This window comes from Doryrhamphus excisus, linkage group LG6 (genome assembly GCF_037039965.1).
Source record: "Doryrhamphus excisus strain RoL-2023G ecotype Guam linkage group LG6, RoL_Dexc_Guam_v1.1, whole genome shotgun sequence".
NCBI lineage: Eukaryota > Metazoa > Chordata > Actinopteri > Syngnathiformes > Syngnathidae > Doryrhamphus > Doryrhamphus excisus.
This window is the reverse complement of record NC_136362.1, coordinates 18,946,828-18,960,929: the sequence shown is the minus strand read 5'-3', so window position 1 is coordinate 18,960,929 and position 14,102 is coordinate 18,946,828. Positions and strand designations below refer to the sequence as shown.

The following is a 14,102-nucleotide window of genomic DNA, read 5'->3' as shown; positions in this document are numbered from 1 at the left end:
ATTGCAGTAAAGATATGGTATGGTTTTTCCTCACGAGGGTCACGCGGGTGCTGGAGCCTATCCCAGCTGTCTTTGAGCGAGAGGCGGGGTACACCCTGGACTAACAACCATTCACACTCACATTCATACCTATGGTTGTTGGTCTATATGTGCCAATCACAGGGCACATATAGACAAACAACCATAGGTATGAATGTGAGTGTGAATGGTTGTTTGTCTATATGTGCCCTGTGATTGGCTGGCCACCAGTCCAGGGTGTACCCCGCCTCTCGCCAGAAGACAGCTGGGATAGGCTCCAGCATACCAGCGGCTTTGTGAGGATAAGCAGTGGATGGATGGATGTTACAAAATGGTGATTAATCATTCATGCATTCATTAATTCATTCATTTTCTACCGCTTTTCCACACAATGGGCACATATAGACAAACAACCATTCACACTCACATTCATACCTATAGACAATTTGGAGTCAAGTAACCTAGCATGTTTTTGGAATGTGGGAGGAAACCGGAGTACCCGGAGAAAACCCACGCATGCACGGGGAGAACATGCAAACTCCACACAGAAATGGCTGAGGTTGGAATTGAACCCTGATCTCCTAGCTGTGAGATATGCACGCTAACCACTCGACCGCCGTGCCGCCGTCTATTCTGTTTAATTCAACTTATTTTCACTCCACACCAAAGCACTGACAGCGTATGAACCCTTTTCAAAAGATAGTTTCCATTCGCTTTGTCTCTGACATTTGGTGTCTGACGTCTGGTGACATTTGTCATGTGTTTGTGTCCCGAAAAGATTCTGTACCTCGGAACCATTTGGAGTCATGCTTGACTGTGCGGAGGGCGGGGCTGTCGCCGAGGCTGCGATAGATCACGGCATCGATTGCCAGAAAGTCTGTCACGGTGCCAGTGAAAAGACTTCCATCTGCGAGCACGAGCAGGGAGAGATTAAGAAGAAGAACAGGGAAGGTAGAAGATGGAGAGATAGCACAAGGTCAGGAAGATTAAAACCAAACAAGCAATTCAGCAAGATGTGTGACTATAAATCATCTAAACATTATGTTGGCAGCTCGTGTGCTATAAAAATGGAGGAAATTCACAATCCTACCTGCAAATAAAGCCACATTGGCATGCCGTGGATCATACGGGCAGCGTGCCATCCCACTCACAGTCTCTCCCACCATTTCTAGAGTATCTCTCTGCAACAGGAGGACAGGAACACATCTCAGGAACAAGCAGATAAACCCAGAATGACCAGCTGACAAATCAATGGCTACTAACGGTGTAGTTTGCACACAGCGGGTTGAAGGCGTTTGTGCCGCACACAAACAGGCCTCCGTGCTGCTGGAGCAGAACCTTGACGAAATTACGACATTCTCCCTGTTGAAAACGCAGGAAACACAATGCAGTAAGAAATTGCAAGTTGAAAGAATGACTTCAAACTTCTGAAAGCAAGAAGACAGATGGTCGAGAGGAGGTGAGAGGAAATAACACTCTCAACTCCACTCTGGCTGTCTTTAAAGTGGCGCGTGGTGATGAAGTCGGAATTAATGATGCGACCAGGGAAGATGAAATTTGACACGTCTAACCTCTGTGATTTTTACAAGACTATTAAAGGACTTGACGGAGCAGTGGAGGAAAATTAAAGATTGAACATGTAGACGCTTGCAGACGAAGATGGTTTAGAAAGCATCTATAAGTAGGGATTGAACCTGCAGCCTTCAAGAAGAGAGACAACCACAAGACCACCTGAGCTAAACTATAAGGATGAAGGAGATTAATAAGGAAGGCATCCATTGTTCAGTGTTGTGTTTAAACGGGTTCAAGAACGCTTTCAGAACTGATGCAACGCATTTGTAATTAAAGAACTTCAATATGGTAATGGTAATGGTAATGGTAATGGTAATGGTAATGGTAATGGTAATGGTAATGGTAATGGTAATGGTAATGGTAATGGTAATGGTTTTATTTTATTTGAACATGCATCAGATTACAATTGAGTGCATCCCATAATCAGTTCACAGTTCCACATGTCCAAAAGGAGTAGGAAGAAGCAAAGCTTATTAACTCCTACCCCTCCATCTGGTACTTTTACAATCAGTAACTGTTACATTTGTTCACTTCCTGCTTTCCATAATACAGTTTAAGGTTGTTTTTAATTTTTATTTATTTATTTTTTACTAATGTACCTCGTACCGAAGTACGAGGTGATATGAGCATCCAATGACATAATGGGTACCATAGTAAGTGTCAATATAGTGATATATATAGCACATCATGATACTATATATAGTTTTTTAAATCATTTATACTAGACCCTAAATTCTATCACATAAAATTGATGAAGTTATTGCATATGGAAAACAATTTCAGTCATTTGATTGGCTGGCGACCAGTCCAGAGTGTACCCTGCCTCTCGCCCAAAGACAGCTGGGATAGGCTCCAGCACCTCCGCAACCCTTGTGAGGATAAACAGTATAAAATGAATGAATACATTTTTTCTACTAATACTGTAGAAAAGGACTTCAGTTAAAGAGGACCAATTCTGCTTTTCCCACTTTTCTGACCTATAAATGTTGTTACAACGTTGTATTCTTGTTTTCAACAATGCCAAAGCATCATATATCATATATAATAATATATTAGGATGCATCAAAAAACACAATTATTGAATTTTGATATGCCTGGGTACTACAAGTGTTCCAATATATGTAGAAACAACACATACAAAATATTTTTCCAATCCATGATTATTTAGGGGTGCCACCATACATCTGTTTTTTGTGGAATAAAGTGAACAGTTCAATGGTCGCCATGGAGATTTGAGGTCAGCAAAGACTGCAGCTCAAGAACTCTGAGGTGATCTTTATGTTTTTGTTGGTATTTATACTCCTATTACATATTACTAGCAAATTTGTGGTTTTGTCTTTGTAATTTGAATGATTTGTAGTCATATTTATAGGTATTTAGTGCTCATTGCCTCTACTGTAGCTAACATTAGCTAGCTACAGTTTGCTAATGACAGTTAGCTAATAGCTGAGCAAGCATAACATCAACAACAGTAATATAGAGTAGACAGTATTACTGATGCTTCATATTTATTGAGAGTAGTACTGTAGTCCTACATAATCTGATATACACTTTGTCCAGTCCTAAGATGCTGCCCTCAACAACTAGTTCCTCATTCAGTAAACATGGGCCTCAGTATCGGCAGGAGGAGGGCCGGGAGGTGTGGAATCTGGAAGATCTAGAAAGCTTTCTGTGCGGGTTATTGTGTGTAGCTGCTCTATAGCAGTGTAAATAGCAATTGTTGAGTTAAAAATCATCTTAATCATATTGTGCTTGCTTCTGTGCTTGTGTTGACTGCTTCTGTGCAAAAAGTACACCCAAATACAGTACAGCTCTTTTTAATGTATTATGAGTCACACACGCTCATCCTTCCTAAGCTTTAGTTCCTCTTTGTTTCTCAGCATGTATCCACAGAATAACAATCATTTATATCTCCACTCTCAATACTTTTTTTTTTTTTAAAGAAAACAGCAGCAGACACTATCACTCAAAAAGAAAAAATAGCAACATGACTCCTGACTAAAGCTGCCTCGAGCATCTTGGATCAAATATTTGTTTTCAAAATCAATATAGATCCTCCTTCCTTCCTGTATTTTGACTATGTATTTTATCAGCTCGTCCATCCAGGAAAACATTCTCAGCATACTGCGTCACTTAAGCAACATCTCTCTTTCTCTCCACTCTCTCTTAAACTGTTTACTTAATTGTGTTTTTATTTTGGAAGCTAACTTTTTATGTGACAACCCATCAGCCAAGCAACCAGAGGCATTAGCATTAATATCTTTCAGGCCTACTGGTTGTTTTTTTGGGTTCAGGTAACATCTAAAGCAGGGGTCTCAAACACGCGGCCCGCGGGCCAACTGTGGCCCGCAGGACACTAGTTTGAGGCCCCCGCCTTGATATGAAAGTTTAATGTTAGTGCGGTCCACGCAAGTTTGATATGGATGCTGTATGGTATCATGTACCCAGAAAAAATTATTACGTTTGATTCATGTTCATGTTAAAGGTTAAATAACTGTTAATAGTTATCCTCCCTATCCGTGTGGAAGTGGTAAGTTTTTGGCTTTTTAAGTTTAAAGGAAATAACTTGGAGGCTACCGTTTAGGTCACTAGCTCTCTAGTTTGCGAGTTAGCATGTGTCTCAAGACCCTGCAGTTGCGCAATATGTTGTAAATAAAAAGAGTATAAATGTGACTATAGTCGTGTTTTGTCATGTCTACAGGGCTCTAATAATGCTTTGTTCATTTTAATCTGAAAAAAATAATTTGTCTACCCACCAACTATATGTGGTTTCTTAAGTTTTTATTATTTGCCGTTTTATTATTATTATTATATTTATTTATTACTGATTGATTTTCTTTATTCTTGATTTGTTTATTTATTTTTCATCTTATTTTGTTCAGAAAAATAAAAATTAAGATATTTGAGAACAGTGGAATGTTTTATCAGAGCTTCTATTGTAGAAAATCGGAACCAAAGCACTGAAAAAGTTTGTATATTTTTCTGTTTTTAATAAATGTGTTTTTTTGGGGGGGAAACCTGATGCGGACCAGTCTCACCCAGACCCTAGCTCCAGTGGCCCCCAAGTAAATTGAGTTTGAGACCCCTGATCTAAAGGATGGAATTAAGTGAAACGCTAGTTGTTTAGAAATATGAATATGAAAATCCACATGCAAAATAATTGTCAACCACAATACCTCATGTTTGCCCTTCATTCGGCACACTCGGATATCATTTTTGTTGGATTCCCATGTCCGTTTCTGCCAAAAAGACAAACCGTAGTGAGAAATCATCAATTATTAAAGTGAAGTGCTGGGTGTTTGGTGAGCATTACCTTGCTGTAGAACATCTCATCACCTGCCATGTTGTCCAGCTCCACTCTGTATAAATCATCTCTGTAATCGAGTAAAAAAAAGGGACTTTAAATACATGATTCCTTTTTTACGCACTTTGATGTCTGACCTAATATGTTTGTCCTTGACAATGTTAAAAGTTCCTAATGAATCTCCTTCAGAGAACAACAGTCCATATAAACAGCTTTGGATGCTTTTTCACATTTTTTTCAACACTTTTGGGTTCAATTTAGCTTTGTCGCTGGTGTATAAAAAGAGCTTTTACTTTCCAGCTTTTTATTTAATGATGAATGTCAACCAGAGGCACATGATACAAGTTCTAATAAAAGATGGTAGCTTTTCCCATGATCGCCCTGGGAAAATAACCCAGATGAATAAATTTAACAGCCACGGGGTATGTAAATAACTGTTTACACTAACTCTTGATACTTAAAAAATGATTCCCTTAACAAACCGATACAAGGTACCGATCTCAAGGTAAGACGTATTAGGTTGTGCTTATGCTACCAAGGTTTATTCTCATATAAGAATTTTTGTGATTATTATTTTTTATTATTAATAAACATTAACTGTTGATCCAGCAAAATAACATACTGTATACATTTTAGTTTTATATATAGTATGTCAAATGATTGAAATTGTTTTTATCCCATTAATCACAGTTATTAAATTAATTCATTATGATTAATCACCATTTTGTAACATTCATCCATCCATCCACCGCTTATCCTCACGAAGCCGTGGGTATGCTGGAGCCTATCCCAGCTGTCTTTGGGCGAGAGGCGGGGTACACCCTGGACTGGTCGCCAGCCAATCACAGAGCACATATAGACAAACAACCATTCACACTCACATTCATACCTATGGACCTAGCATGCATGTTTTTGGTTTCAACAACAAACAGAAAATGACAAAAAAATTTGGCCAAGTCAATTTTATACAAAAGTCAGTGCCTTGAAAATATGCTGAGAGGTGCTTCACAAGAGAGTAATACAAATTATTATTATATAATATTCAATATAATTATTCAAGAATTTGTGTTGCACACTCATATGAAAACTGCACTTTTTTTGGAATTGCCATTCCAATCCTTATGTGAAACATGAGCACATATTTCTTGTTTTAGTAACTCATACACATTTTTTACGTCCACATCCACAGCACTGGAGGTAAAATATGGAAAAAATTGTCAAGTTTGCCAATAAATTAATAATAAAATCAACACACAAGTATCTATTTTCCACAAGTCACATGTATGACAATTGATTTGTTCCTTACCAACCACATTCATCAAAATCTGATTATAATATAGCATATACCTTAATATGTGCTGCTGTTCACACATACCAGGGGTCTTCTAAAAAATGCACTTATCATAAAAGTGAATTAAAATTAATGATATAAACAAAAAGTTATTCTCAAGAGGTTGCCCAGAGAACAGCGTTCCCAAAACAAGACAAATACAGAAGTTGAATGTTGATGATTAGCAAGCAATTTATGAACCTAAAACATACAAACAAATGGATGATAACAACAAAACAGAAAAGTCTGTCATTTCACTCATCAAATCAGTGGTTATCCCAAAGTTGGGTCCCAGGCCAGTTGAGAAACACGGTCTCGCCAACGGTTGGATGTGCCCTGAACACCTCCCCATGGAGATGTCCGGGAGACATCCTAACCAGATACCTGGGTCACCTCATCTGGCTCCTCTCAATGCGGAGGAGCAGCGATACGGTCTCACCTCCTGTCTAAGGGAGAGCCCAGCCACTTTGGAGAAAACTAATTTCAGCTGCTTGTACCCGTGATCTTGTTTTCTTGGTGACTGCCCAGAGTTCATGACCATAGGGGAGGTTAGGAACGTAGACTGATTGGTAAATTGAGAGCTTCACAGCAAGGGACCGATGCAGAGTCGCACCAATCCGCCTGTCAATCTCGTGTTCCATCTTTCCCTCACTCGTCAACAAGACCCAGAGGAGCTAAGATTCTTCTACTTGGAAAGGTATTATGTGAAAACAAGATATTTTTTAAATGATTTCTTCTGCCTGAGCTCTTGTTGTGAATAATATTAATATAAAATACAGGAATATTCAGTATATTTAGGCAAAAATCTGCACATCCTCCAGCACTAATTATCTACATTTTCGTTTTGTGCTTTAGACAGACATGAGTGGCGCCACTAACTGTTCCGCATCAAATCATAGACACGGTGCTCATCCCGGAGGATTATATTACACAGCAAGCACTTACCGTTCTGTATTACCATTAATGATGAATGACAAACTGACTTTAGCTGTAAAAACCAAATGGAAATTGTGTCTTATATAGTTGACTTATATTAGCTCAGGTTCAATTAACAGGGAAAGAGTGTTCAAATAAAATTACAACCAGCTAAGATAAAGTTAACATAAGTTAACCTTCTCTAAAATACCATCATTCATTGTTGAACGCTGTGAAAAATAAAATACTTACCAAACTCAAGGAGAATGTTTGACCGATTCAGTGTATCAATGCACTCGGCTTCTTCTTCTTTGGTTTTACTTGCATACAACACTCTTAGTGAGCAAACCTTTATAACCTTTAAAACCCAGTCTCATGAGTTTTATGTATTAATCTAATTCATCTCATACTAGAAAGACTCATGCTTATTTTAGTCATTTTTACTAAAGATTGTAAGTATCTGTAATTTTGTAAATATATTTCTATATATATATGTAAATATATTTCTATTTCCTTGTAATGCCATTTTGTCAGTGTACAGTAGAGTGGAGATATCTTACATCGATAGCAGATGGAAGGCATGAAATGAAAGATAAGAATGTGAGCACATCAGTCACACGCAGTCGGAGGCGGTTGCTGTTGGTTACCTGGCTCCTATGTAGAGAGTGCGGTTGACTTGGAGGACCGTCTGGATGTGCAGCTCTTGTCTCTGTGCTGAACGATGAGCTCTTCCCAGGAACACCGGATACCTCCTCACCACTGACAAAGCAAAATGGAAGTGTCAAACTATGGAGGACAGTCGTTTTCTCCTCTCTATTTGCTCTTTATACGTAACAGGGACTTTTCAAACAGCTTCCTTAATGCTTACTTCGGTATAACCTTAACTGATGCTATGATACTTTTATGTATGAACAGAGCAGCTAGCGATACATCACAGAAATACAGTTAAATCCTCTTGGTGTTTTCACAGGCAGCTCTAATGAGAAGAAGTGAACAAATGAGTGCTTTCCTCCGCATAATGAAAGAGTACAGATGAAGTGGAGAGATGTAGTGACTGAATGAGACTGATACAAAGTTTCAAAGAGGAGGACAGCTGCCTCCACGGGGAGCTCTCATCACCAGGAGACAGATTGGGAAAATCTCTCATTGTCCTTGACTGCAAGGCGGCCAGGGTAGGTAAGGGCATAGTGATCCATCTTCTAAGGGCTCCTCCTTGTTTCCTTTCTAACCTATCTTGCCAAAAGGCTCATGCCTATTGGCTTTATACAGCTATATAGATCCACAGTGTATGCCTGGGTAGACTTCTAACGTAGCCCCACACCAAGGCTGTGATCTTTGAACCCCCCCCATTTCCACATTTATCATGGAGCCATTTATCAATGCGACACACACACACACACGCATACACACACAAGGACACATACCCTCCATAGGGACATAGCTGAGTGGACTGGGCTCCTCTGGGAATGAGCCATCAGCCAGATGAAGCAGCAGGAGAAGAAACGTGAGGAGAGGACCCATGGTTGCCATGGCAGCAGAGTACATGCACTGTTAACAGAGTCAGAGAAAAGAAGTTAAAAAAACATGCAAACCGATTGGTCTGTGTGTGTGTGTGTGTGTGTGTCTGTGTGGTGACCGCTGCCACCAACCTGGCAGCAGTAGGAAGCTATTGTTGCTTCCTGATGGAACGGAGCCCCATTGTCACAAATGCCACCACATTGTCAGAACGGTTAAATAGAATAGAATTCTTAGAGCCATGAAACACACTGACAGACAAAAACAGTCACAGGATTACAAAGCTACTTTGGGTGGTAATGTTCTTTTCGCTGATTGTTTTTCCAATCAGACATGGAGGCAACAAAAGGCAGAGGACTTCTTCTTTATGATGAAGAATGAAGGCGAGTGAAAAGAGATGATGAGGAGCAAGATAGATAGAAATTAAAAGTGCAGTATTCATAGTGACACATGAAAAAAATAGGAGGACTGTAGGTATGCTAGCAATTCAGAGGTCACTGATTTGTGTTATAGTTCATTCGGGTTCGAGGTCAGGACTCTCAAGGTCTTCCGCACCAAACTCATTCAAGCATGCCTATAGGGACCTTTGCTTTTTTGCAGTGGACTACAGTCAAAGCCTAGATTCAGAGGATGCAACACACCACTGATTAACTCAAGTTAAGTAGATAGGGCAGCTGGGTGAGGGTTTGCTGACTGGGGGCTGCAGTCCACTCTCAACAGGCCCACTCTACACCCTGGCTTTTTAATGCATGACACTATGTGGGGAGGGGAAAGAGGAAGGATGATAAATTCATTCATTCATTCATTTTCTACCGCTTTTCCTCACGTGGGTCGCGGGGGGTGCTGGAGCCCATCCCAGCTGTCTTCGGGCGGGGCACACCCCGGACTGGTCGCCAGCCAATCACAGGGCACATATAGACAAACAACCATTCACACTCACATTCATACCTATGGACAATTTGGAGTCGCTAATTAGCCTAGCATGTTTTTGGAATGTGGGAGGAAACCGGAGTACCCGGAGAAAACCCACGCATGAAGGCGGACAACATGCAAACTCCACACAGAGATGGCCGAGGGTGGGAATTGAACCCTGGTCTCCTAACTGTGAGGTCTGAGCGCTAACCACTCGACCGCCGTGCAGCCCATGATAAATACAATTAAACAAATTAATAAATAAACAAAAATAAAATAAAAATTAAAAAAAAAATAGAATCATTTTTGAGGAGGAAGAAACATTTGGAGATGAAATAAAAAAATTGCATAACACGGACTTAAGATGTGGAGATGAAGATTGGTGGACTTGAAAATACAGAGTGGTAGGTGTAAATTACTCTGGAGTTGATTATCCTTCAATTATTGCTTTAAACTGGCTTCTTAATCAGCGTAAAAGGTTTTTTTTTTTATAGCCTTGTGAGTGTGAATGGTTGTTTGTCTATATGTTCCCTGTGATTGGCTGGCGACCAGTCCAGGGTGTACCCCGCCTCTCGCCTAAAGACAGCTGGGATAGGCTCCAGCATGTACACAACCCTTGTGAGGATAGGCGGTATAGAAAATGGATCTGACCTCAAAAAGTGAATTTAATTATATCCAAGCATTAATTTTGGTGTACAGTAGGTTGTGTTAAAATGTAATATCTAGTGTAACCGACTTTTAATGTGTCTGTGAATGCTGTGTGACGTCAGATTGCCATCTCTGTAAAGTTGAGGTCCATGAGTTGACCCCAAGTTCGGACTCTGACTTATATCTTGTAAGTCAGTGGTTGGAAATTTCCAAATTTCCATAAAAGATAGAAAAGAGACGATTATTCTGAGGATCCGTTACTGACATTATTGGCTTTTGTACTTTGTTTTTCAGGAGGGCCCTGCTTGAGGTTCCAGTAAAATGCTATTCATTCAATCTCCCACAACTACAGCACACAGAATTACATATAGAACCATCAATTCCAGGTTCCATGTGTTTTACTAAGGGGGAGGGGGGTGGCAATTCCAGCCGTAAGATTGCGACTTTGACATCCCTAAGCCTCCCCATGGTCAAATACAACGGGGGGAAAGCCTGAGGGGAGGTGCAGGGTCGTTTCATCTGACTCTCCATTAGAATTCACGGGTCTGTCACTGTCATTTCATTATGGCTTTTTCATGGGCGGGATCCAAATTTGATGCTTAAGATGAAAATGAAATTCGGTTGCCTTGAATGGATTGAAAGGACGGGTGGGTGAAATTAAAAAGGAGTCAAATGAAGCGTGTGTTCCTCTGAGATTAGGTATCATATGGTTATGGAGAAGCGCTGTCACATTACATTTGGGCATCCCTCTTCTTCCACTCCCGCCTCCTTCTTTACCCCATCACATAGTTTTCTTGCAGCAAAATACACAGGCAACACACCACACCCTTCAGGCTATCATTGATAAAGTCTCCTCATTAGAGTGGATATCGATTAAGATTATTGATCTGTAAGATAAACTATTAGATTTGGGCCAAGGCCGACACTGTACCAGGATTTGTGTACCAGCACCTGGACAAAGCCTCTAAATCTTCAAGTATTTGGGGTTTTAACTTTTGAGCTGAGTGTTAAAAGGCAGCGATGTTCTAATGAAGACGTCTAAAAAGTGTTTAACAAACCTGCTGTGTCAGAGTGAGGATCGTAAAACCAGTATCATAAAATTACGGGAAGGCAGCCGAGCAATTAGAAGGAAAGTATGTGTGTTCTGCAGTATCTGTCATATCGTGTCCGTGTCAATGAATTAAATGGCGTGACACTGACACGGCTATCATGGGATGCACACAGCCTGGCGGTGTAATCTAGTCCCATCAAAGCAAACCATTAACAAATCACCTTCTAACACTCGCATCATTAACCAATCAGCACGTTGTCGGAGGGTGCGTGGTCACCTGTTCCACCTTATCTGGTTTGCACATGCTTGGTTATCATCAGTTAAGATCACAGAGCTCCATTTCATTAAGTCCAGCCTACGCTTGTTTATCATCGTAACGGATCTGAGCACCATCCTGGGAATTCCTAAATGCCCATCACGTGTAATTTAATGTGTCAACAAAGTGAAAGACATCATATTTACTTGTAATACCATCACAAAAGTGGTTGTGCTTATATTTGCAGAAGACTGCTGAACAGGATCAATACACTTTCATCCAGCAAAACAGACAGACACGAATGCACCATCCCTTCCTGTGGTGTGCAGCATTTACTGAGCATGACGATACATAAATCTCAGAGGCCTCATGGATGTTGCAGTCTCGGCTGTTACAGTGCGTTGTATGAGATGTCGGGACCAGACTACAGTAGCTTTTCATGTACACTCAACACTTCATCTGGCTCACCTGCAGAACATAACAATATCCATTATCACAGAACAAAGATTACAATGCTCAGTTTTGATTGATATCATTTTAACATTGTGGTTGTCGTCGGCAGTTTAGCGCTGCAATGCATCATACTAATTATACACGCTGCACTATCTTAGTGCATAGTTCTTAGTTCTATGGCACTACTCACTCACTCACTGGTTTGCCATAAACCCATAGACATAGACATAGACATAGACATAGACATAGACATAGACATAGACATAGACATAGACATAGACATAGACATAGACATAGACATAGACATAGACATAGACATAGACATAGACATAGACAGACATAGACATAGACATAGACATAGACATACGTAGACATAGACATAGACATAGACATAGACATAGACATAGACATAGACATAGACATAGACATAGACATAGACATAGACATAGACATAGACATAGACATAGACATAGACATAGACATAGACATAGACTTTCTTTATTGTCATTGCACAATAACACAGCAGTGAAATTGCCAACGAAATGTCGTTGCCTGGCTCCTGTGTAATAATAAATAATAAATAATAAATAATAAATAATAAATAATAAATAATAAATAATAAATAATAAATAATAAATAATAAATAATAAATAATAAATAATAAATAATAAATAATAAATAATAAATAATAAATAATAAATAATAAATAATAAATAATAAATAATAAATAATAAATAATAAATAATAAATAATAAATACTTCAATTCCACCCTCGGCCATCTCTGTGTGGAGTTTGCATGTTCTCCCCGTGCATGCGTGGGTTTTCTCCAGGTACTCTGGTTTCCTCCGACATTCCAAAAACATGCTAGGTTAATTGGCGACTCCAAATTGTCCATAGGTATGAATGTGAGTGTGAATGGTTGTTTGTCTATATGTGCCCTGTGATTGGCTGGCGACCAGATTTGGTGTCAGATGAGGGGTAGGTAGTTTGAAGCCCAGAATGAAATAGAAATAGCCGTTCTCCTCATTTTTTCACACAGGGCCCATGTCGGTTTGTTTTTTTTTCTCCCTTAATAATAGAACGTTTCATTTAAAAACTGCAGATGGTCTGAAACATTTAATTGTGACAACCATGCTAAAAATACAGGCAGGTTTTTACACCACTGTACATATGCCTCCAAAATGTTTTGTTCCTTTGTTGCATTCAGTCTGATGTTATGATTTGCTCTACAGGCAAAACCTCTCCCTCTCACTGTCTCTTGTGTGCCTCTGTTAAGCTGCTGCAGCCACTTCACTCTGTGCCTTTGTTACCGTAGCAACCCGTAGCAAAGCAAGGCAGATAGGCTTCGTTGCAGTAGATCTAAAAGCAAAGATGTTGGGTTCACTCTCGTGCACACACGACACATGATAATCCACGCCTGTGCACAAAACCAAATACATGCAAATACCATCTGAGTGCTCATGTGCAAGGACATGAGTAGGGGGAAGATTTGGGGGGGTTGCTGCACATTGTCCATACATTGACATGTAATTATAGTTTATTTGACATCAGTGCATCAAATATACAAAATGAAAACAACACACACAATGCTACATTGAAACTAAGTCATACTAAGTCATACAAGCTCTAAACCAGGGGTCTCAAACTCAATTTACTTGGGGGCCACTGGAGCTAGGGTCTGGGCGAGACTGGGCTGCATCCGGTCTAGTGGTTAGCGCGCAGACCTCACAGCTAGGAGACCGGGGTTCGGTTCCTGCCCTCGGCCGTCTCTGAGTGGAGTTCGCATGTTCTCCCGTGCATGCGTGGGTTTTCTCCGGGTACTCCGGTTTCCTCCCACATTCCAAAAACATGCTAGGTTAATTGGCCACTCCAAATTGTCCATAGGTATGAATGTGAGTGTGAATGGTTGTTTGTCTATATGTGCCCTGTGATTGGCTGGCGACCAGTCCAGGGTGTACCCCGCCTCTCGCCCGAAGACAGCTGGGATAGGCTCCAGCCCCCCCGCGACCCTCGTGAGGAAAAAGCGGTAGAAAATGAATGAATGAATAAACGTTGCTTTGGTTTCGATTTTCTACAATAAAAGCTCTGATAAAACATTCCACTGTTCTCAAATATCTTACTTTTTAT

At 40.2% G+C, this 14,102-nt stretch overlaps 1 protein-coding gene across 1 annotated transcript in view; it reads right to left on the bottom strand.

The window, feature by feature from the left end:
* LOC131124947 (semaphorin-6B-like) overlaps window positions 1-14,102 on the bottom strand; it is a 36,908-nt gene that overhangs the window by 13,161 nt on the left and 9,645 nt on the right. The window contains exons 2-8 of the mRNA XM_058065958.2: window positions 8,564-8,687; window positions 7,787-7,898; window positions 4,904-4,964; window positions 4,767-4,829; window positions 1,282-1,380; window positions 1,109-1,199; window positions 806-925 (exon numbers count right to left, since the gene is read on the bottom strand). Of these exons, the coding sequence (XP_057921941.1) occupies window positions 806-925; window positions 1,109-1,199; window positions 1,282-1,380; window positions 4,767-4,829; window positions 4,904-4,964; window positions 7,787-7,898; window positions 8,564-8,684 (667 nt within the window). The 5' untranslated portion in view covers window positions 8,685-8,687. The remainder of the gene's footprint in view (window positions 1-805; window positions 926-1,108; window positions 1,200-1,281; window positions 1,381-4,766; window positions 4,830-4,903; window positions 4,965-7,786; window positions 7,899-8,563; window positions 8,688-14,102) is intronic.